The 22,298-nt window shown below is 42.9% G+C and overlaps 1 protein-coding gene across 1 annotated transcript in view; it reads left to right on the top strand.

Moving 5' to 3' along the window:
• The first annotated feature begins 5,212 nt into the window (after positions 1–5,212).
• LOC145353036 (collagen alpha-6(VI) chain-like) overlaps positions 5,213–22,298 on the top strand; it is a 138,674-nt gene continuing 121,588 nt past the window's right edge. Inside the window, exons 1-4 of the mRNA XM_080203359.1 lie at positions 5,213–5,288; positions 12,147–12,761; positions 18,970–19,596; positions 20,131–20,694. Of these exons, the coding sequence (XP_080059485.1) occupies positions 5,213–5,288; positions 12,147–12,761; positions 18,970–19,596; positions 20,131–20,694 (1,882 nt within the window). The remainder of the gene's footprint in view (positions 5,289–12,146; positions 12,762–18,969; positions 19,597–20,130; positions 20,695–22,298) is intronic.

Below are 22,298 nucleotides of genomic sequence, written 5' to 3'. Positions count from 1 at the left end.
CACTATCACAGAATGTAGTTGAGGCCAAAACTTTGATTTCATGAAGAAATTAGATACCGCTCTCGAGGCTAAAGGGATCAAGATACATGAGGGAAGGAGGGATCAGGATATTGAATTTGTGATCAGCCATGATCAAGATGAATGGTGGAGCAGGTCTACTGCTGCTTCTAATTTCTGTTTCTATAACATATATAGCTTGAACAAAATTGTACTCTCTGTAATCAAAAATATTGAAATGTTTGTAATGTTCTCATTACTGAATTGAAGCACCTCAGAGTGCATCTTGATATCTAGAGAACATATGAATATTGTTGTACTTTCCTGTTATGACAATTTGGAATGTTTTGCAATGTGTCTTTCAGATATTTTGTGAATAAAGTACATTTTTGCAAAAAAAACCAACTCAATACTGATGGTCACACCCGTGACACCAAATCTGAGCCTGGAGGGAAATCTCAGAAGACCATTGGTTAGCTCAGTTGGCTGGACGGCTGGTTTGTGATGCAGATCCTGTACCAACTGAAATTATTCATGAAGGCACCGCCTTCTCAACTTTGTCCCTTGCCTGAGGTGTGGTGATCCTCAGGCTACATCGTCATGGGTCAGCTGTCCCCCTCAAAGGGGAGAGAAGCCTATGGTCACCTGGGACTATGGTAACTTAACTTTATTGGCTAAGTAGATCAATATAATTTTAGTTTTGCTACTCTTTGTTTGGACATGTAGAATCAAAATGAACATACTGGAATCTGAAACAAAACAGAAAATGCTGGAAAATCTCTACAGGTCTGATAGCATTTGTGGAGAGAGAATGGAGCCAACGTTTCAAAGGGTTATCCTGACTTGAAACATTGGCTCTATTCCCTCTTCAGATGCTGTCAGATCTGCTGAGATTTTCCAGCATTTTCTTCAGCTTCATTCTCAGATATGTCAATGAAAGGAGTGCAACTATGTTTTTTCTATTGCAATAACTTGTAATTATTTGCATTAAACAGCATTTGCCCTTGTTTAGCCCACTCATCTTGCAATGTCCATCTCTCTCTTTGATTCCACTGTCCCTTCAAGTTTGGAATTGTCATGTCAACCTCGCAGTTTGGCTTTGATTTTGTTGAATGCAGGTGATTGATTTAAATCAAAAATGAGCAATCTCATTACTGTGCAATGTTGCAACCACTCAGAACTTTGCCTAGTCTGACAATGATTCTTCCAAAAGTGCTGGGTGTTTCTAACCTTCACAGCTGTTTCTTTCCCATGTTATGTTTGCCTTCAATGGATACAGCTTTGATCTTTTAATTTTTTTCTATCTATCTTTAAAATTCTGCTCTATCCTTCAAGCCAATGCTCAAAATGGACTGGCAAACCCAAAACCATTCCTTGCTTGCTCTAAGAAACCAAATTCAAAATCCTATTGAATCTAATGCAATGTCTCACGAGAGACAAACAAGGTCCAAGCTGGCACGAGAAGGCACTGCACCCCACCTTGTGCTTGATCTGATGTTTGATTTTAGCCAAAAGGCCGATACTGCTTTGATCTTATTGTAGAGAATCTTGTCAAATGCACTGAGGAAGTCTAAGTGCACAACACGGTTTAGCTCGCCGTCTACTTGTCATTGGCACCTCCTCAAACCGAGATTGGGCAAGCTAAATTCGCCCCCCTCCTCCGCCCGATCAGTTCTTCCTCTTGCCTTGAAATGAAGCCAACTCTTCAAATTCTTGAGGGAACCCAACGGCAACAGGAAATGTCTTACCGCTACATACACAGGGTTGGGAGAAGAACCGCCTGGATTTAGCCAACGGGCGAAATTTGCTGACCGTAAAACGAGTGTATTTCTTTCCGACGCCTTCCCAATGGTAGGCAAGTGCAGTGTGAGGGAGGAGCTTTCGAGCAGTTTATTAAAGTGAAGACTTTGGGGTTTTCAGAGCAGCTCAGTGCGCTTGGCGGCTGGAAATCCTCAGCTTTGCTAAACAACTGTAAGTAATGACTTCTTCTGAAATATTTGTGCACGGATTTTGTACAGAATAAAAGTAGACAGTTTCAAACAACACGGTCATTAAACTCCTCTATATTGCCACTGTATTTAGTCGACTTAATTAATTTAAAGTTGCGATCCTGTATCAGTTTTCGACTATGATTTGTTGAAGTTCCATACAAATGACATGAGGCAGATTTGTTTTAGATTTTCTGCTTCGCTGCATTCTTTGGATTTCAGCAATGCATGTTCTCCTTGTTTCAGATTGGAGATACATTGCCACTGTTTAGAAACCTTACTTTGGAGGAAATATGAGTCAAATTTGTGTTTTATCCCCATGCCATTGTTTGTCCCTGCGTTACGCAACACCTAATCGAGCCGTTTCACACCGAGATCAACCTCTACAAGTCACAGTCCCTTTGTAGAGCAGCACTTGACAGGGTGCTCTCAAAGTGCTGAATAATTTCGTTTGCCCACGAGAAGCATGAAATTAGCCGTTTCTTCCGAGAGTCAGCCGGCTTTATCAGTGTCAATGTACGTAATCGCTCTCACTACCAACTTTTTTAGTGTGTAGTTCATTGCTTCATTCTGTTGCACTGAAATAGTGCATTCAGGTGGCCGTCTTTCAGTTTTTGGGTGTAACATTGACCAGTTTCTGCCCGCGGCGATCCACCCGTTCCCAAACTGGCAGAACCCGAGCTCCTTTCCAAGGGTAGAAGCGCTGAAAGTTTCGTGGTCTAGAAATCACCGAATTTGTGGGAAACCATGACCAAAACTTGGGAGAACATCGAGAACGTAACCGTTATCAACTTTCGTTTGGAAGGGTTCGGCTAACGCAAATAGTTTGAAACTGGGTGAGATCAAGGGAGCGGATTCCATATTAAATTAGTCATTGTGATTGAAGACAGAGTTCGGACAGATCTAACAAGAGAAGAAACCAAGATTTAAAAGATCTTTCGGATTGCCAATTAGATTCTTTTACAAAAGAAAAAGACAAACAAAAATCGAATTTCTCCCCAAATGTAACTTGAAATAAATCTTATTGAAGGAATCCACAAGGGAACCGAACATTTTCTGAGAATAGTAATTGAGTTTTCGTCTACGGAAACAGTTAAATGCAGTTTATATTCCTGTTTTACAGCACAATAACCGTTGTGCGATAGACCAACACGATTTCACATTGCGGCTGTTCTTGGAACCTGACGAACAATCACTGGTGCAGGCGACTGTACCAGCAATATCCCACACACTGGCATCAGATGAATGACAATCATTAGATTTTTCTTGTAGCATTGGTTGAAGGAGGAATGCTAACCAGCTCCGAAATTCTTTCAATAATTCTCTTTAATCTTTACAGTCGGTCTGGAAGGGTGAAAAACATTTGGGGTTAATGTCTCGCTGAAGGGCAGCTTCCTAATTACATTTGGACTGTATTTCAAACCCCACCAGTTTGGGAGATATTGATGTGCGATGTGAATGTTGTTCTTTCTTCAATGCTTCAGCCCAGATTGTGAAGTCCTGTCATAGTATGGGCTTTGAACCCAGAACCTTTTTCCTATAAAGGGTGGCACACTGGTTAGCACTGCTGCCTCACAGCTTCAGGGACCTGGGTTCAATTCCAGTCTTGGGTGACTGTGTGGAGTTTTTAATCCTCCCCATGCCTGCGTGGGTTTCCTCCTGTGGTCCAAAGATGTGCAATTTAGGTGGATTGGCCATGCTAAATTTCCCCTTAATGTTCCAAGATGTGTCGGTTAGGTGGATTAGCTATGGGAAAAGTGTGGGGTTATGGGGATAGGACAGGGGAGAGGGTCTAATTAAGATACTCCATCAGAGAGTTGCTGCAAGCTCAATTGGCTGAATGCTCTCTTCTGCATTATAGAGATTCTATATCTGCATCAATCTTTCTCTATGATGGCCTTTTGTGTATTAAGACATCATAACCAATAATAAAACCACTATGGTCTTAAAAGTCATATTGCATATTTTGAAACTATTATAGGATTTTATGAAAAGGGCTAATTTAGTACTTCAGGAAGGCTGGGCTTTTGCCCCAAGATGGAATTTAACTTATAAAAAATAACTCCTCCACCTTACTTGAAGATCAGTATGAGTGCACATCTATCTAGTCTTTGGTCAACCATTTGCCACTATCATTTGGCAGCTTTCAATCTGTTTAATCACCCAACTGTCTTTATCTGTGGTGTTCTTGTTCCCAGTAAAACTTTTATTCTCCCTTGTGTATGGTCACCACATTTTCCCCCTCACATTGATCTTTGTTCCACTATGTTGAAGAGTCACAGATTATGGGCGGGATTTCACAACCTCACTGATCCCGAAACTGTAAAATCCTGCCCGAGGTCAGTGGACCCTTCCATGGCCTGCCCCTCGCCCGCTCCAATTCCCATGGCAGGTGGGATGGTAAAATTCCAACCTGAATGTACGTACTGCACAACAGGTTTAGCATTCATTGGCAAATCTGAATAGATCACATCAAACACTCTTCTTCATTGCCAAAATTTCTCACTATTCCAAGATCATCCTAGCCCTTATACCACAGTTGGGCTCATCCAATCCATGAGACCCACCTCTTGCTTTCTTGGCTCTATTCTGTTGAAACTAATGACCATACAACTTTGCTTCAAGACTGGTATTGTACATGGCTCTCTCTCCTCAGGTACTGCTACTTTTCAAACATACTGCTATCAGTCCATCCTCAGAATACACCACTACCCCATCTCCAAACTCCCTTTCTCTCCAAAGTTCTTGCCATCCTGCAAATCTGTGCTCATCTTTTGCGTAACTTCTTGGTTGAACTTTTCAGCCCAGGTTGCTGCCCATGCAAACACCAATGAAACACTCCTGATCAAAATCATAAATGACATCCAAGGGTAGGGAGCTTTGCATTGCTTGCAGTTATCAATGAGCTGGAATTGCCTTCTAAACGGCTGAGTCTGTAAACCTGGGTCTCCTCATTTAAGCCCATCCATAAACTCCACCCTTTCTATTATTTCTTGCTAAGATTCAAGGTTGATGTTTTTATTTGATTGTGCTGCTCTGTGGCATTTTGGAATATTTTTCTGTGTTAAAGATGCTGTTGTAAGTTGCTATTGTTGCTGCAATGTGTCATTTAACTATGCCCGATTCATTATTTGTAGTTTGAAGATGTTCACTTTTAAGCTTGAAGAGGTCATAAAATATTTGTCAAACATATCTTTCTTAGGAAAACACCCTGGAATCGTCTCAGCATGGGGTGGTTAGAAGCAACTGCCATGCTATTACTTCTAACTGCAAATGTATATGTTACCAACTCTCAGCGAAGTGGTATGTAAGCAATTGTCTGTATTTTTATTACTTTCTCTTTAGGTTATTTTGTACTTACTGAACTGTGCATATTTAGTTTTTATAGATGTACTTGTTTAACTCCATGTGGTAAACAATCCAAAAAAAAGCAAACAGATTTATTGAATTAGGCATTGGACAATGAGCTAATTTAGCATTACTGAGATGTAAGCGCAAGCTAACATCTTCAAAGAATAAAGGCTTTTTTTTGTTTTGTTCATGTACCTTTGTGGAGGAGAGATGAAGTGGAGTGGGGCAGGGCTGTGGTGGGTTAATATGTCAGTGGCTTATTTAAATCCAGTGAGTTAAGTGGGAGCAATAGGTAATAGTTGTCAAACAGCAAAGAAATAAAAGGTAGGTAAATCTCACGAGTGGAACATTTTCCCGTATTTAGAAGCTTATTAAAGCATTTCTTTTGCTGAATAAATGTGGCATGAGTACATTGCTCATTATGTGCATTCTTACTTTATTCTAAGCATTTAAAAACATTGTGATAGTTCTTATGTTTTGCTGTGAATTGCTTCAGGGGCCACATGATGTCACAGTGATTAGCACTGCTGCCTCCCACGCCAAGAACCAGGTTCAATTCCGTCCTTGGGTTACTGTTTGTGTGGAATTTGTATTTTCTCCCTATCTCTGCGTGGGTTCCTCCAGGTGCTCCAGTTTCCTCCCACAGTCCAAAGATGTGCGAGTTAGGTTGATTGGCCATGCTATGTTTACTGTAGTGTCAGGGGGTAGTAGGGTAAATGTGCAGGGTTACGGGAACAGGGCCTGGGTGGGATTATGGTCAGTACAGACTTGATGGGCTGAATGGCCTTCTTCTGTACTGTAGGGATTCTATGATTCAGAGTAAGGGATACATGGAAAGGAGATTATGGGCGGCAACTTGGCGTATATTTTGTGACAGTAGGAGGCCATTGGCCAGTAGCGGTGTCTTCTGGTCCAGCTGTTGTCGATGGGGTTTTCCATTGAATGCTCCCCTTGTCCACAGAAAACCTGCGGTATGGGTGCACCACCGGCAGGACTGGAAAATCTGCCAACGTGAACACCAAAAAGTTGCAATGATATCAGAATGCAATGTATATATTGTGTGGGGAATTATGTGTGGAGGAGGAAAGATGTACTCTTTTTTCTATTTACTTTCTTTCTCCTGTAGTTGGTGAGCTTTCTTCTATATCTCTAGGCTAGTGGGAATCTGTGGAATGCTTTGCAATCCTGGCCAAACATATCTGCAGCAAGTGTCTGCAACTTAGGCAACTTCCACTTGGAGCTGCCGATCTGGAATCTGAGTTGCGGACATTACGGAGCATCAGGGAGGGGAGAGTTACCTGGACCTTTGTTCTGAGAAGCAGTCACACCTCTCAGGTTAGGCAAAACCATGGAGTTGGTCAAAGATCTGGGACAAGAGAGTATGACTTTGAGTTTGGCAGGCATGGGGAACCAGCAGGTAATGATTTTTTTGTTTAATTGTGGGACATGGCCATCGCAGGCTGGCCAGCATTTATTGACCATTGCTAGTTGCCCTTGGAGACCAGTTGAGAGTCAGTCACATTGCTGTGACTCTGGAGTCACATGCTAGCCAGAACGAGTAAGGATGGGAGATTTCCTTCCCGAAAGGGCTTTAGTGAACCAGATAGGCATTTCTGAAATCAGGTTCACTAATGCCTTTTTAGGGAAGGAAATCTGCCTTACCTGGTCTGGCCTATATATAACTGCAGAACCACATCAATGTGGTTGACTCTCAGCTGGCCTCCAAGGCCAACTAGCCATGGAGGAGTATCACCCCCAACTTCATCCAACAGCTGAGATGTTCTTGTTATCTGTGTGGATGAGGAAAAGAATAGCAAGGTGGATTGGCCACAGTGCCACGGTGAACGATGCCATTCAAATTGGGGGGAAGGGGAATGTGATAGTGATAGGAGACAGTATAGCTATAGGGATAGATACTGTTTTCTGCCGTCTCGACTGGGAGCTCCAAATGTTTTGTGTTGTCTGCCCGTGCCAGGATTAAAAACATCTCATGACTGGAAAGAAACTTGAAGTGGGAGGAGGAGGATCCAGTTGTGGTTCATGTGGCAACAACAGCTTAGGTAGAACCAGGAATGATGCTCTGCTAAGAGAATTTGAGCAGTTGGGAACCAAATTGAAATGCAAAACATCAAAGAATTGTTACCCAACCAATTAGAATTGGGCCAAGACAATTAAATGTGCAGTTCAAAGAATGGTGTGAGAAGAAGGGCTTTTGAGTGACTGTCATCAGTAGTTGGTGAAAAGTGACCTACTAAATTAGGAAGGACTCTGTTTGAATTGGGCTGCAACCATTACCCTGGTCAATCAAATAACCAGGGCTATGGATAGGGGTTTAAACTAACATAGTGCAGGGAGGTTTTGAGTGACAGGAAATTTAGAAATCCAAAGAGAAAGGTTGAACCATCAAAAGAGTTTGATGATGTGGGTAACGACAAGCAGAATGGGTCACGAAGGGACAAAGAGTTTGTATATCAATGATTAAGGACATTACAGGGAACAGAATAAAAACTAAAATTAAAGGCTCTTTATCTGAATGCACAAAGCATCTACAAAAAGATAGATGAACAAGGGGCACAAATAGAGATAAATAATTTAGGTTTAATCACCACTACTGAGGCATTTTTTTAAATTCATTTTATGGGATGTAGGCGTCGCTGGCTAGGCCAGCATTTATTGCCTATCCTTAGTTGCCCTTCAGAAACTGCCTTCCTGAACTGTTGCAGTTCCTGAGGTGTAGGTACACCCACAGGTCATGTTAGGGAGGGAAATCCAGGATTTTGATCCAGTGAACAAATAGCGATATATTTCCAAGTCAGGATGGTGAGCAACTTGGAGGGGAAAATCCCAGGTGTTGGTGTTCCTGTCCATGTCCATCTAGATGGTGGTGCTCATGTGTTTGGAAGGCGCAGTCTAAGGAATCTTGGTGAGTTCCTGCAGTGCATGTTGTAGATGGTACCCACGGCTGTCACCATTCATTGAATGTTTGTGGAAGGGGTAGCAATTAGGTGAGCTGTTTTGTCCTGGCTGGTGTTGAGCTTCTTGAGTGTTGCTAGGGCTGCATTCATCCAGGCAAGTGGACGGTATTCCATCATGCTCCTGACTTGTGTCTTGTTGATGGTGGACAGCCTTTGTGGACTTAGGCATTGAGTTACTCACCTAGGATTCGTAGCCTTTGACTTGCTCTTGTGGCCACAGTATTTATATGGTTAGTCCAGTTCAGTTTCTGCTCATTGGTAACCTCAGGATGTTGGTAGCAGAGGACTCAGTGGTGGTAATGCCATTAAATGTCAAGGGGTGATGGTTAGATTCCCTCTTGTTGGAGATGGTCATTGCCTGACACTTGTGTTTTACGATTGTTACTTGTCACTTGTCAGTCCAAGCCTAGATATTATGTAGGTCTTGTTGCATTTGCACATGATATGCTTCAGTATCTGAGGTGCCGTGAATGGTGCTGAACATTGTTCAATCATCTATGAACATCCCTACTTCTGACTTTATGATAGAAGGAAGATCATTGATGAAACAGGAGATTTCCTTTCCTAAAAGACATTACTGAAACAGTTAAGCTTTTATGACAATTGATAATAGTTTCATAGTCATCATTAGACTTTTAATTCCTGATGTTTAAATTCCGTCATCTGCCATGGGTCCCCAGAGAACTATCCTGGGTCTCTGGATTACTAGCCGAGTGATAATACCACTGCGCCATTGCTTCCCTTTTGCATGGTTGCAAAGGGATCAATGATGAGTAATATATATTCCAGAATACACAATGGCTGGGATTTTCTGCCCTGTGGCATCGTTTCTGATGCTCATCATTGGACACTGGCGAGATCTTCTGGTGCCATTGAGGTCTATGGTGTTTTGTATGGCTCACCTGCCCTGCCACCAGGGAACCCTTGGGCAAAGCTGGAAGGAAGGTCCATAAAATCCAATCCAGTATTTCACAAAGATGCACATAATGGCAAAGGAGGAGGGGTAGCCCTGTTGAGGACATTAGTGGGAAAGAGTCTGGTCTCAAATGATTATGAAGTAAAATCAGTGTTCGTGTAAATTAGGAATAGCAACAGTTGGAAAACATAGAATGGAATAGGCTCTCTAACAATAGCTATACAGGGTATTAAACAGGAAATTACTAGAGCTTGTCAGAAAGGACATGTAATATTTGTTGGGTACTTAAATTTGCATAAAGATTAGGACAGTCAAAGTGGCAAGAGTGGTCTAGAGGATGAGTTTATTGAATGTTCTTTGCGACAGTTTCTTAGGTGTTCTTTCAAGCGCTTGCCTTTGGCTGTTTGCAGGATCTTCTGGTCCCACTGAAGTCAATGGGTTTATATTCTCTGGAGTTTAGAAGAATGAAAAATGATCTCATTGAAACCTTTAAAATTCTAAAGGGGCTTGCTTGGTTAAATGTTGAGAAATTGTTTCTGCTGTTTGGGAGTTTAAAACAAGGGGGCACGTTCTCAAGATAAGGAGGTAGTCACTTAGGACAGAGTTGAGGAGAAATTATACAATTGAAAGGCTTGTGAATCTTTGGAATTCTCTTCCCCGGAGGCTTGTGGATACTCCATCATTGAATACCTTTACAGCTGGGATGGACAGATATTTGTTCTTGCAGGGAATTGTGAGAATGGGCAGGACAATGGAGTTTCCAAACAGAGCCCAAAATTGGTCACTGTTTTATTGAACAGTGGAGCAGGCTCAATGGGCTGTGTGGTCCATCCTTGCTCCTATTTCTTGTGATTTTTAATTCCTCTCAAGTGAGTTTTTCTATCACTTTGATAAGATGATTGTGGGCCAATGCAACCTATCAGATCAAGAACTCGAGCTGATAGCTTGAATAAATTTGGCATCCTTAACAGTCATATAAGAAAATAATCCAGTCATATCGGTGCCTGTATGCAGGCTTATTATCAGTAATGACTTCCTTACTTCAGCTTCTTCCAGAATTGTTAATCTTAAAATATATTTGTCTTCAGAATGGCAATAAATCATGGAAGTAGAAATCTTGACAGAACTTTTATTCATTCATTCTTGTGTGGGACATAGGCATCACTGGCTGAGCCAGCGCTTGTTGCCCATCTCCAGTTGTCCTTGAAACTGAGCGGCTTGCTAGGCCATATCAGATGGCAGTTGAGTCAACCACATTGCTGTGGGTCTGGAGTCACATGTAGGCCAGACCAATTAAGGACAGCAGATTTCCTTCCCTAAAGGACACTAGTGAACCAGATAGGTTTTTATAGCAATTGACAATGGTTTTGTGGTCATCAGTAGATTCCTAATTCCAGATTTTTTTTATTGAATTCAAATTCCACCATCTGCCGTGGTGGGATTCGAACCCGGGCCTCCAGAACATTTGCTGAGTTTCTGAATTAATGCCACTAGGCCATTGCCTCTCCACATAGCTTTCAGGTCCTGTTACTAATTAAACAGTTAGGAAAGCGTCTAAGTAGGATCAAGTCAGCAGAAAAATATAAGCAGGACAATATATTTCAGTATGATTTCTGGGGTGAGGTGCCCAATCTGGAAAGGGTGTCAATGTTGTAGATTTTTTTTATTAGTCTCAAGTAGGCTTACATTAACACTGCAATGAAGTTATTGTGAAAATCCCCTAGTTGCCACTTTCCAGTGCCTATTCTGGTCCACTGAGGGAGAATTTAGCATGGCTAATGCACCTAACCAGCATGTCTTTTGGATTGTGGAGCACCCGGAGGAAACCCACGCTGACACAGGGAGAATGCGCAGACTCCACACTGACAATGACTCAAGCCAGGAATCAAACTTGGGTCCCTGGCGACGTGAGGTAGCAATGCTAACCATTGTGCCACTGTGTTGCCCCCAAACTGACCAGAGGCCTGAGCGTGGTGATCTATCAGGCTTTCCTCCCGTCTCCACCCTGAATTCCTCCCACTCTGAGTGGGAACCGGCCCTGTAGGGGGTGAGCACAGGCAAGCCATCCATGGTTTTGCCCAGCCTCAAACAATAGTGAACCAAACAGGTTGGGTGAGAGGTTGGTGGGAGGGCCACTCAGAGAATTTTATTTGCCTCCCCCCTCTCCACTCTCCCCCCTCCTCGCTCTTCCCCCTCCCCGCTCCACTTTCGAGCATACACCATGGCCATTGGGGGACAGTGGTCAAATTCTACCCAAAGGAAAAGTTTGAAATTTAAATGTAAAAGAATATTGAATGTTTTATGGATGAATTAGATAGATTCTTGAATGACAAGGGAGGTGATAGGTGTAGAGAGTAGACAGGAAAATAGAGTTGAGGCCACACCGGATCAGCCACGAGGAGTAGGGTTGAGGGGCCAAATGGCCTGTTCTGGCTTCTAATTAATATGTTGCTGGTTTGCATTTTCAAAATAATTTCACGTAGAAGCTACGTATTTAATAGACAGCAGAGATTTAATTCTGTTTGTCTGGGCCATATTCAAATTGAAACTTGGAAGTGTAAGTGTGTAAGGCATCAAGTTAACCCAGGCTTGGCATAATCTGTTTGCTTGACAGCCATATTAAAATTAGCTAATTTTGGAACCTTTCAATGTATTCACTTTAAAGACACATGGCTTAGGTTGATTGGCCATACTAAATTGCCTTTGTGTCAAGGGATTAGTAGGGTAAATACGTAAGATTAATGGGATAGGGCTTGGATGGGATTGTTGTTGGTGCAGGCTCGATGGGCATCTATGATTCATTAAAAGAATTGGTGGTGCAATATTCAGATAATGCCTTTCACCCTTAATATTAATAATTCTGTTAACAAGTGATAACTCTACACATGTACTCATCCTTCACTTTTTTTAAATTCACAGCTCAAATTGAATCTTACTCTGATGTTGTATTTCTGGTCGATGGATCGCGACATGTAGGACAAGCAGGATTTCGTCAAATGAAGAATTTCATTTTACAGATTGTTAATCAGCTGAATGTTAAAGCAAATAAATATAGAATTGGACTTGCTCAATTCAGTAGGGAGCCACAAACTGAATTCTTATTGAATAGATTCAAGACAAAAGAGGAGGTGGTAAATTACCTGCAGAATGATTTTACCTTCAAGGGCGGACCGGTTCTGCGAACAGGACGCGCCATTACTTTTTTACACAACACATTCTTCACAGAATCTGCTGGAAGTCGTAAGGGCGCCAAGATTCCCCAGTTTGCAATAATAGTTATGGCTGGGTCATCACAAGATAGGGTTGACAAAGCTGCCAAAGCTTTAAAAGATGATGGTGTGCATGTTATTTCCGTTGGCATAGGGAACACAAACCGAAAGGATCTGGCAGCAATGGCCTTTCTTCCAAACTATCCATTTTTAGTGACGGTCGATGGCATTGGTAAACTTGTGCAGTCTGCCAATGCACTTTCCACTACGATCAAAACAATCACACAGAAAGAGTATGTGGTGGAAGACATCAAAGTGCCACCAGGTAATGCTCTATCTCCTCATTCCTTCAGATCAGAATTTGTTATGGACTTTGAGGTACTTACCTTGCTTGTGTTTAGTTTCAATGTGAGGGACAATATAATCCAATGAGGTGGTATTTTATTACAAAACTATTTATTTGCTGCAGCAGTATCTGAATGCGGTGAAAACATGCCTCTATCACTTTCTGATTATTTTAAAGCTTTTTTATTGTAAATTCACATGACAACAACCGCAACCCACTGCAGTATGTTCTTGCAAATGTACAAAGTGGCAAGCAAATCTAGAATCCTAGAAACATAGAAAAGAGAAACAGGAGTAGGCTATTTGGCCCTTCATACTGCTCTACCATGCATTACAGTCATGGCTGATCATCAAATTCTATATGCTGATCCCACCTCCACCCTCATATCCCTTTATCCCTTCAGCCCCAAAAGCTATATCTAATTTCTTCTTGAAATCAGATAATGTTTTGGCCTTAACTACTTTCTGTGGTAGTGAATTCCACAGATCCACCACTCTCTGGATGAAGAAATTTCTCCTCACCTCAGTCCTGAAAGGTTTACCTATTATCCTCAAACTACGACTCCTAGTTCTGGACCCCCCTACCATCGTGTACATTTTTTCTGAATCTACCCTGTCTAATCTTGTTAGAATTTTACAAGTTTCTATGAGATCCCCTCACACTCTTCTAAACTCCAATGAATAAGCCATTTAATTGTGGAAAATTTCTAATAATGAATCAGTTTTAACCTTTTTTTGTTAAAATCCCTCTTGCCAAGTTGATGATAATCTGTCAGTGGCCAGGATTTTTAAGATGGTGGGGCTTCCCCCCCAACTAACAAGTCTTAATTGGTTGGAGGTGGAACTTCCACCTGCCACAGTAGGAACTCAATTAGAGAGTTGCAGGGCAATCTGACTGGCCAATAGCAATCTAGTTGATGTAACTATTATTTTCTTGTACCTACTGCCTTGGTCCTTGAGCTGGCCTTCCCCTGCCCGCCGGTACTCCCCTAGTGTAGTAATGTCAATGTCAAAATGCCTGCGCTCTCGGGCAATGGTAGCAGAACATTGTTCCGGGCTGTTCTAGACTGTGTGAACTGACTGAGTGGTTGTGAGCTAACAGATGCTTCACACCCTCCAGAGATTTCCCTTTGCATGATGATGTTTCTCTCAAGAAGTGGGTAAGGAACAGAGCAGGGATTGACAAATGAAAGATGAGAGGAAAAAAGGAAGGAAAAGAGAGCAGCAAAGAGGGAAGGTGAGAAGGCCTGGAGAAAAGAAAAAGAGAGGGGGGATGAGGGGAGAGAGGCAAGGAAGGAGAGAGAGAGAGACAGAATGAGGGAGACAAGATTGAGAAGGTAATGGGAAGAAAGAGATGGTGTACATGGGGGAGGGGAAACGGGGGTGGTGATGAGGTTTAGAAAAGGAATGGTGCCAGAATTTTAGACTGTGGCTAGGATCATTTCTCCCCACAGTGTTAAAGTCAGGAGTAAGGCTGTCTCCACCTGGCTGGCTCACTTCACAAACATTTAACTACTGGGCCTTTAATTAGCTCAAGGTGGGCATGTGCCCCCATCTGAGTGTATATCCCACCTCTAATAGCTGGCAGTTTGCCTTTTCCCAGCTATGGCGCCAGGGGCAGTGGTGATTGCTGGGCTGCAGTGAGTCACAAAAGAGGAGCAACAAAGAACTGGACTTTGTATAAGTCCAGAGTTTCACTGGGATAAGACTGACATTAATAACAGAGACTCCAGGTGACCACCAAACAACAAAATCTGTATACAGAATGTACCAATATTGGTCATACTGCAATTGCTTTCAAATCCATAAAGGCTCGCATGCTCCCGTCCCATTAGATGAAAGGTCATGTGGTTAACTGAGGTTTTCCCCTATAAGAGCGCTCACCATGACATAGGCCATGTTGCAGGGAATAGGAGAGGGGGATAGAAGAATAGGGGGATTGACAGGGAGAGGAAGTCCAAGCGTAGTCATGTCATATTAGGGCATCCTTCAAAGGGCACGGTGTTACCATGCAGTTAATGTTGTAATTTGACCAGAAGATTCTAGAATCGAATCCTGGCTCAAAGGGCTGTTACTCGCACTTTATTTTAGAGTCACAGGACTTTTAAATCACTTCAAACAACAAGAAAAAAATTACTCAACAAGAACGATTGGATTATGATACAATACTCCTTTACTTCCCCTTTTGCTTCACAAATATACACAGATTGTAAGATTAACATGGATTACAAAGAATATCTTAAACTACAGTAGTTTCAGTAACACAGAGTACCTTTAAACCACACAGACCTGCCACGTCAAAACATATATTCTGCTCTCACCCCAAATTAGTGTGCATGCATTTCTCCTCAGAATCTCCTCATATGATTCTCACATGAGAGTTTCCAAACTCCACTCACAAAAACATACCATAAAATCTACTTTTCATTAGTGGTTTGCATTCTGAAAGCCAGACCAGATTTTTCAAGTGACTCTTTTGAACAAAGCCTTTACTCTACTTTTAATGAAGAATCCGGCATCTAGGTTTTACAACGTCCCCGTCAGGATTTCTTTTGCCCTGACTTTTGTACAATTGTACAACACACAAATTTTAACTATTGATTGCCAAATCCTATTAAGAATGCATCAAACTTTTGATTTACCTCTGAGGTCTACTTTCCCACTTTAATTTTGGTTACTGCAGTTGCCTCTTTTACTCAAAACACTTTGGGCCATGTTTTACCATTTTGATTCTAAGTGCTGAGTCTGGGCACAATTCAGATCCGACTTGGAAAGCTGTTCTCAGGCACCCCCACATGCACTTAGCCTGAAAACAAAATTGTGCATCTGAATCGCGCTCTGGTGGGGCTTATTGTGTCCAAAATGCTGCAGCTCCGATCGGAGCTCTGAACTGTGCATGTGCAGTTGGAAAAGAAATGAAAAACGCGCCCCTGTCACAATGCTTCCTGGACGCAAAAGGTGGATAAAGCAGCCTGGGAGCAAAAAACAAGAGCGATGGACCCCACAGACATCACTCCATCTCCACAACATAACTGCCCCCCCTTATCCACCCATCCTCCCGCTACCCAGATTGATCGTGACCTTCTGCCCCCCCTTCCACCCAACCGATCACCCACAGAGTAGCAGCGGTTCCCCCAGTCCAGAGATCCATCTGGCCTCACTCCCCACCCCTCACAATCTGATCTCTGCGCCCCCCCCCGCCCCGGCGGGCCAGAAAACCATCTGGTCTCCTCCCCCGTCCCCCACCCGCCAGACAGAGATCTGACAACCCTTCTCTTTCCCCCTGCCCACCAGAGAATGATCTGGCTTCCCTTCTCCTTCCCCCTTTCCAACAGAGAATGATCGGGCCTCCATCCTCCCTCCTTCCCTCCCTCCCTCCATCCCCCCCTACCAGAGAATGATCGGGCCTCCCTCCACCCTCACACCTGAGTATGATTGGGCGTCCCTCCACCCTCACACCTGGGTATGATTGGGTGTCCCTCCTCTGCCCCTACCAGAGATATGGCTGACCCGCCTCCTCCTCTATTCCCCCTCACCAGAGAATGATTTAGCCCATCTTCTTCCCCCCTGTACCACCAATCTGAGTCAGAGAGCCGTTGGAAGCTCTGAACTTACTTATTCAGAAGCTAGAGCGCCCGAAACAGACCTTTGCTGAGCATATCTGTTTTGCGCTGCATCTGTATGTGCGAACGCGATGATAATGGGGAAAATGCTGGTAAAGTTGAGCATGCAGCCCATTAATTCAATTTAAATGCATGCAATACACTTAAATCGCCGTTGCACCCGTTTTGGACGTGGTTCGGATCGCGGCTATTTTCCAGCCTTTGTAAAGTGGGCGCCTGCGTGGACGTGGGCGCGGATCACATTAATCGCCTCACGCCCGACTTTATGAAGTTTTCTCACCCGAAAACAGGTGCGACGCAATAGTAAAATCAGACCCTTTGCTTTTCCCTTGAGTTCTCCTGAACACACCTTGGTCTGTATTCTGTAAGCTTCAGTCTTAAGACTCTTTTTTTGTCCAATTTCCCTCGTTATCTGGACTATATCTGGTTCTTTGGGCAGTCTGCCTCTTCGTAGCTTCCTTATCCTGGCTAGCCTTTCTTTGATGTGGGTATGCTGGCGTTGGACTGGCGTAAACACAGGTTGTCAGACTTTTTACTAGCCTTTCTTTGGGCAGAATTGAGACATGTTCATTCCCAGGTCCTGTCTCCAACTGCCAACAAGTTCAGCTAAGAACTAAATTTTCTAAGCCTGTCTAATTTAAAATAGCCTCCGGTTGCTAAGCAATAATCACATGCTTTTGCCTTTTACTTACTCTTCACAATGTCACTCTCCCTAGGCACAATAGAAGTACAGTTTGAATTGCACCAAACCCTATTACATACAATCCTATTGGCAAGAATCTAACTATAACTTTTACCCTTCCTTATGCAGAAACAATAAATTAAATCCACTTAAAATTAAACCTTATTTCTAATGTTTAATGTGCAAATATACATTCCTTAAAACTACCGTTGCTTTTCTAACAACAGGGTTCCCTCAAAGGAGATACTCTGCCTTACCCCATCTACCACACTTACCTGGTGATTGTTCGACAAGTAACATGCAATTGGATCACTTGTAACTGGCGGAAGTGCGCCTATAGGCCATCTGACATCTCCTTTGCCATTGGTGAATGACCAGCAAGAGTGGAGCAGATAAAATCCATAGAATCCCTACAATGCAGAAGGAAGCCGTTTGGCTCATCGACAATAATCCCACTCAGGCCCTATCCCTGTAACCCTACATATTTACGCTGCTAAATCCCCCCAGCCAGTATTTTATGGTTTCAGGGTCAATTTAGCATGGCTAATCAACCTAACTCGCACTTCTTTGGAGTGTGGGAGGAAACTGGAGCAACCAGAGGAAACCCACGCAGACATGGGGAGAATGTGCAAATTCCACACAGTCACCCAAGGCCAAAATTGAACCCGGATCCGTGGTGCTGTGAGAGAGCAATGCTAACCACTGTGCCACTATGCCACCCCTTATGAAGATGGGAACAGTGTTATTATCCTGGCACCCAATTTTACAAACTGCTGGACACGTATTTGCAATCAAGAGCTCTGGAATAGAATTTAAGAGGCCTAAACTGAAATCCCTTTTGGCCTTCTGGTGTCAGCATCAAGCAGACAGCCTGACACTCTGGCTTTACCAACACAAGAACTTGCATATAGAAGCTGGAATAGGCCCTGTGCTCCTTCTAGCCAGCCGTAAGAATTAAAAAAATCATAGCTTAGCTTATCTTTAAGCTCGCCATTACCTTCCTGCACCATTCCCAATACCCTTACTTCCTCATATTATTTAAAAATCTATCTAGAATGTACTCAATGAAAGAATGCTCTCTGCAGAGAATATTTCAAAGATTTGCAACCCTTTGAGTGAAGAACTTTTACATCTCAGTCCTAATGGACCGATTCCTTACACTGTGAATTTTAGCCTATGTTCTAGATACTAAAGCCAAGGGAAACACTTTCTTAGTGTCTACACTGTTAAGCCTCTTCAGAGTTTATGGCTGGGTTTCCTGGCCTCGCTTGCCCTGAAACTGGAAAATGCCGTCCGAGGTCAATGGACATTTCCATGATCTGCCCCATGCTCGCTCCGATTCTTGCGGCAGGCGGGATGGGGAAATTGCCATTGTATGTTTCAATATGGATCATCTTTCATTCTTTTAAGCTCTAGGGAATATAATCCTCGTCTACTTATTCTTTCCTCATAAGGCATTCTTGTCATCCCAGGAACCAGTCCAGTGAATCTTTGTTAAATTCCCTCCAGGGCAAGTGTGTCCTTACTTAAATAAGGAGGACAAAACTATACACAGTATTCCATGTATGCTCACTGGCCCTGTAGACTATAGCAAGACTTTGTTACTTTATACACCAATTAATTTGTAACAAAAGTCAACTGATCCATTTGGCTTCCCAATTGGTGCTGCATCTATATATTGATTTTGTGTAATTCATGTACAAGGTTTGCAAGTCCCTCCAACTGCCTCTTTTTGCCTATTTTAGACAAAAGTTTGCTTCATAAAGATCCCGGTGCAGGAACTGAAGTGTATGCTCAGTATTCATAATATTTAGTGAATTCATGCTTCGTCTTTTGAGAGGTGCTGCACAGTACAGTAACAATGTTTTCTTCTTTATTTTCAGTGTGCAAAGCAGCCTCAGTTGTTGATATTGCTATTCTTGTGCCTGGATCAGACAGAATTGGAGAAGCAAACTTTAAACTGATCAACGAATTTCTTAGCAATTTTATCAAGGTATTTGAAGTTGGTCCTGAAAATGTGCGAATTGGTTTGGTACAGTACAGCACTACCCCAACAAAAGAGTTTCACTTCACAACTTATCAAAATAAGGAAGACATTGTCCAGCACATCACAAACATGCGTTACAAGGGAGGAAAATCAAATACGGGGGCTGCTATTAACTTCCTAAAAACTAACTATTTTGAGCCAAGAGCTAGACGTCGGCAAACACAAGGTATCCCTAAAATTGCAATTGTGATTGCCGATGGAAAATCCGACGATGATGTCAAAAGCTTCAGCGCTGCCCTTCGACGACTTGGTGTTACCATATATGCCATAGGGACACCAAATGCCAACCATGCTGAACTCAGAAGCATTGTCTCATTTCCCCCAGAAATCTATTTTTCAGCAAAAGAAAATTTTGAAAATTTCTCAGAAATAACTTCTGCAAGAAAATTTGCAAAGAAAATTTGCCTTGGTGTTGTCCATGGTGTGGATCATACGCCAGGAAAAAGAGATCAACTTGCGCAAGGTAAGAAGTATACATTTCTGAACTCAGAGCGCACAGTCATTTCAGATGGAGAAAAATTGGGCTGCATTTTATATGGGTTGGTGCCCATCCCATTACAGGACTCATGTCATCTGAAGCCAAATCTGCCCCTTCAACCACCGTCTATATTCCCTTATGCTCTATTTTCTAGGCTCTGACACTGCCATGCCCATTGACCCAACGTAAACTTTCAAGAACCAATGAACACAATGTGAAGTGGCATGTATAAAAAGAATTTTCAAAAAACATAATCCATCTCATACAGGGAAAACAAGTCTGGACAGTAAATTAATAAAAATATCAATCATCCAGGCCCTTTGAAGTTTCAAAAAACACAAACTGTAAACACTTGAAACCACTTGCATAATATCCACGAACATTATGAAACTGACAGAGTCCTGAAAGCCTAAGCTGTCAATCAAACAATGTTCCTTCTGGGGAGTAGGTGTTCTGGCATTCTAATAGATTCAGAACTCACAGCCAAGCCTCATTGTGATTTTTTTTTCTTTTTCTCAGGCTGCGCTGACACTGACGAAGCCGATATCTACTTTCTGATAGATGGGTCAGGTAGTATGACACCTGGCGACTTCACAGACATGAAATCTTTCATACTTGATATAATACATGTATTCCGCATTGGTAAAGACAAAGTACGAATTGGTGTTGCCCAGTATGGATCTACAACTCAGAAAGAAGTTGACATTGCTAAATATGCAACCAGTTATGAAATAGAAGCTGCAATTAAGAGAATCAAGATGATTGGAGGACATGTGTCACAGGCAGCTCAGGCAATAACTTATATGAAGGAACTTTTCCTTGAAGCAGATAAATCTCGTCTTGAACGGGTACGCCGCTTTCTGGTTATCATCACAGATGGAAAGTCACAGGACGATGTTTCAATGTCTGCTGCAGAATTAAGGCAACGAGGAATAGAGATTTATGCTGTTGGCGTGGGAAAAGCTGACCAAGTTCAACTCCAACAAATGGCAGGAACAATTGAAAGGGTTTTTCACACTGAAAACTTTGACGCTTTATCAGAAATAAAATATAGAGTTATACGTGATATGTGTACAAAAGAAGGTACATGGCTTTTTCTTTCTTGCTGAAATTATCATCAACATGGCAAGGTTTCAATTTTAATATTTATGGAGACTAATTGGGCATCTAAAGGTTGATCTGTGACCTGTGGCACTGTGGTGCAGAGGAAGTGCGCCTATAGGACACTGCATCTATCTTAGCTGTGAGGCAGCAGAATTTCCAGTTGTAGGCCACTAACATTGTTGTTAAGCTAGCCTTAGTACAGGCCTTACAGAACCCAGAGAACAGAAGAGGATGGATGTTCCATTTCCAATTCTCTTCCCATACCTAGTGGCATGCAAAAGCAGACTTTGGTGAGTTTCCATAGCTAGTAACACTGAGAACAGGTCAGCAGGGGCTTAAAGCTTGAGCAGCGCCATTCCCCAACAAGGATGGCTGACCAAGAGTTTCTCCCACACTTACTGCCAACCAATGCTGTGTTTGGAAGCATTTGCAGATTGACAAACTCAACATTGACCATTATTATGAATACAACTTCCTTGGCCATCAAGTCCTGGGATAGGATTCAAACCTACTGTGCCAAAAGACTTAAGATAGAGATGAGATGCCAAATCTGTTGATTACTATCTAAATATACAGCGGTATGGAGTGCTTGGGGGACATTTAAACAAAAAACCCACCAACCTGTCTCTGCCCAAAAACTCTACACACTCAGGGCCCAATTTTGCCATTGTGACGGGTGCGAAAATGTGATAAAGTCGGTGTGACGCCATTATCGCAATCCATACCCGTTAATGCACAGATTGCCACTTTACCAAAACCCGGGAATGGTGGGGGTGGTGATCTCAGTGGTGATTCGCTTCAAACTTGAAACAGGCACAACAGCGATTTAAATGTATTTGCATGTATTTCAATTGAATTAATGACCTGCCCGTCCAACTTTATCAGCATTTCCCCCTTTCGGTTCGCTGATCCGGAATTGCGCTGAAATGGACCTGTGGAATAAAAGTCTGAACCAGGCGCTCCAGCTGCTGAACAGCGAGTCCAGAGCTTCCAAAGGCTCTCTGATTCAGATCGGTAGTGAGGGAGAGGAGGGAGGCGTGTCAGATCATTCTCTGGTTGGTTGGAGGTGGGGGGAGGGAAGAGGGGAGTGAGGCCAGATCATCGTTTGGTTGTGGGGCGGGGGAGGTGGGGGGGGCGGTGCGCGCGGCGGTGGAGGAGGTGGGTCAGATGTATCTCTGGTTTGGGGGGCGGAGAGAGATGGAGGGCCGATCGTTGTCTGGTTGGGGGGGAGGTGGAGGGAGGGCTAATTGTTGTCTACTGGATGTGGGGATCTGATCGTTGTCTGTTGGCAGTGGTTTCTGTTGGTGTTTGCCTGTAGCACAGGGTATACACCAAGACAAACATTATCTGCTACAGGCAAACATCAACAGAAACCACTGACAAGTCTGACAAAGTGTCATCCTGACTCGAAAGGTTAGCTCTGTTTTCTCTCCACAGAAGTTGTTGGACCTGCTGAGATCTCCAAGCATTTTCTGACATTGCATCACTTTCCTGACCTTCTTTGCAAAGGCACATCCCACAAAGAGGTGAACAATGGTATCTGCACACCACAAACCCTTCAAGGGAATGTTACGGTGCTGCTG

This window comes from Carcharhinus amblyrhynchos, chromosome 2, assembly GCF_965287045.1.
Source record: "Carcharhinus amblyrhynchos chromosome 2, sCarAmb.v2.hapA, whole genome shotgun sequence".
Lineage (NCBI taxonomy): Eukaryota > Metazoa > Chordata > Chondrichthyes > Carcharhiniformes > Carcharhinidae > Carcharhinus > Carcharhinus amblyrhynchos.
This window is presented reverse-complemented; position numbering and strand designations above follow the sequence as displayed.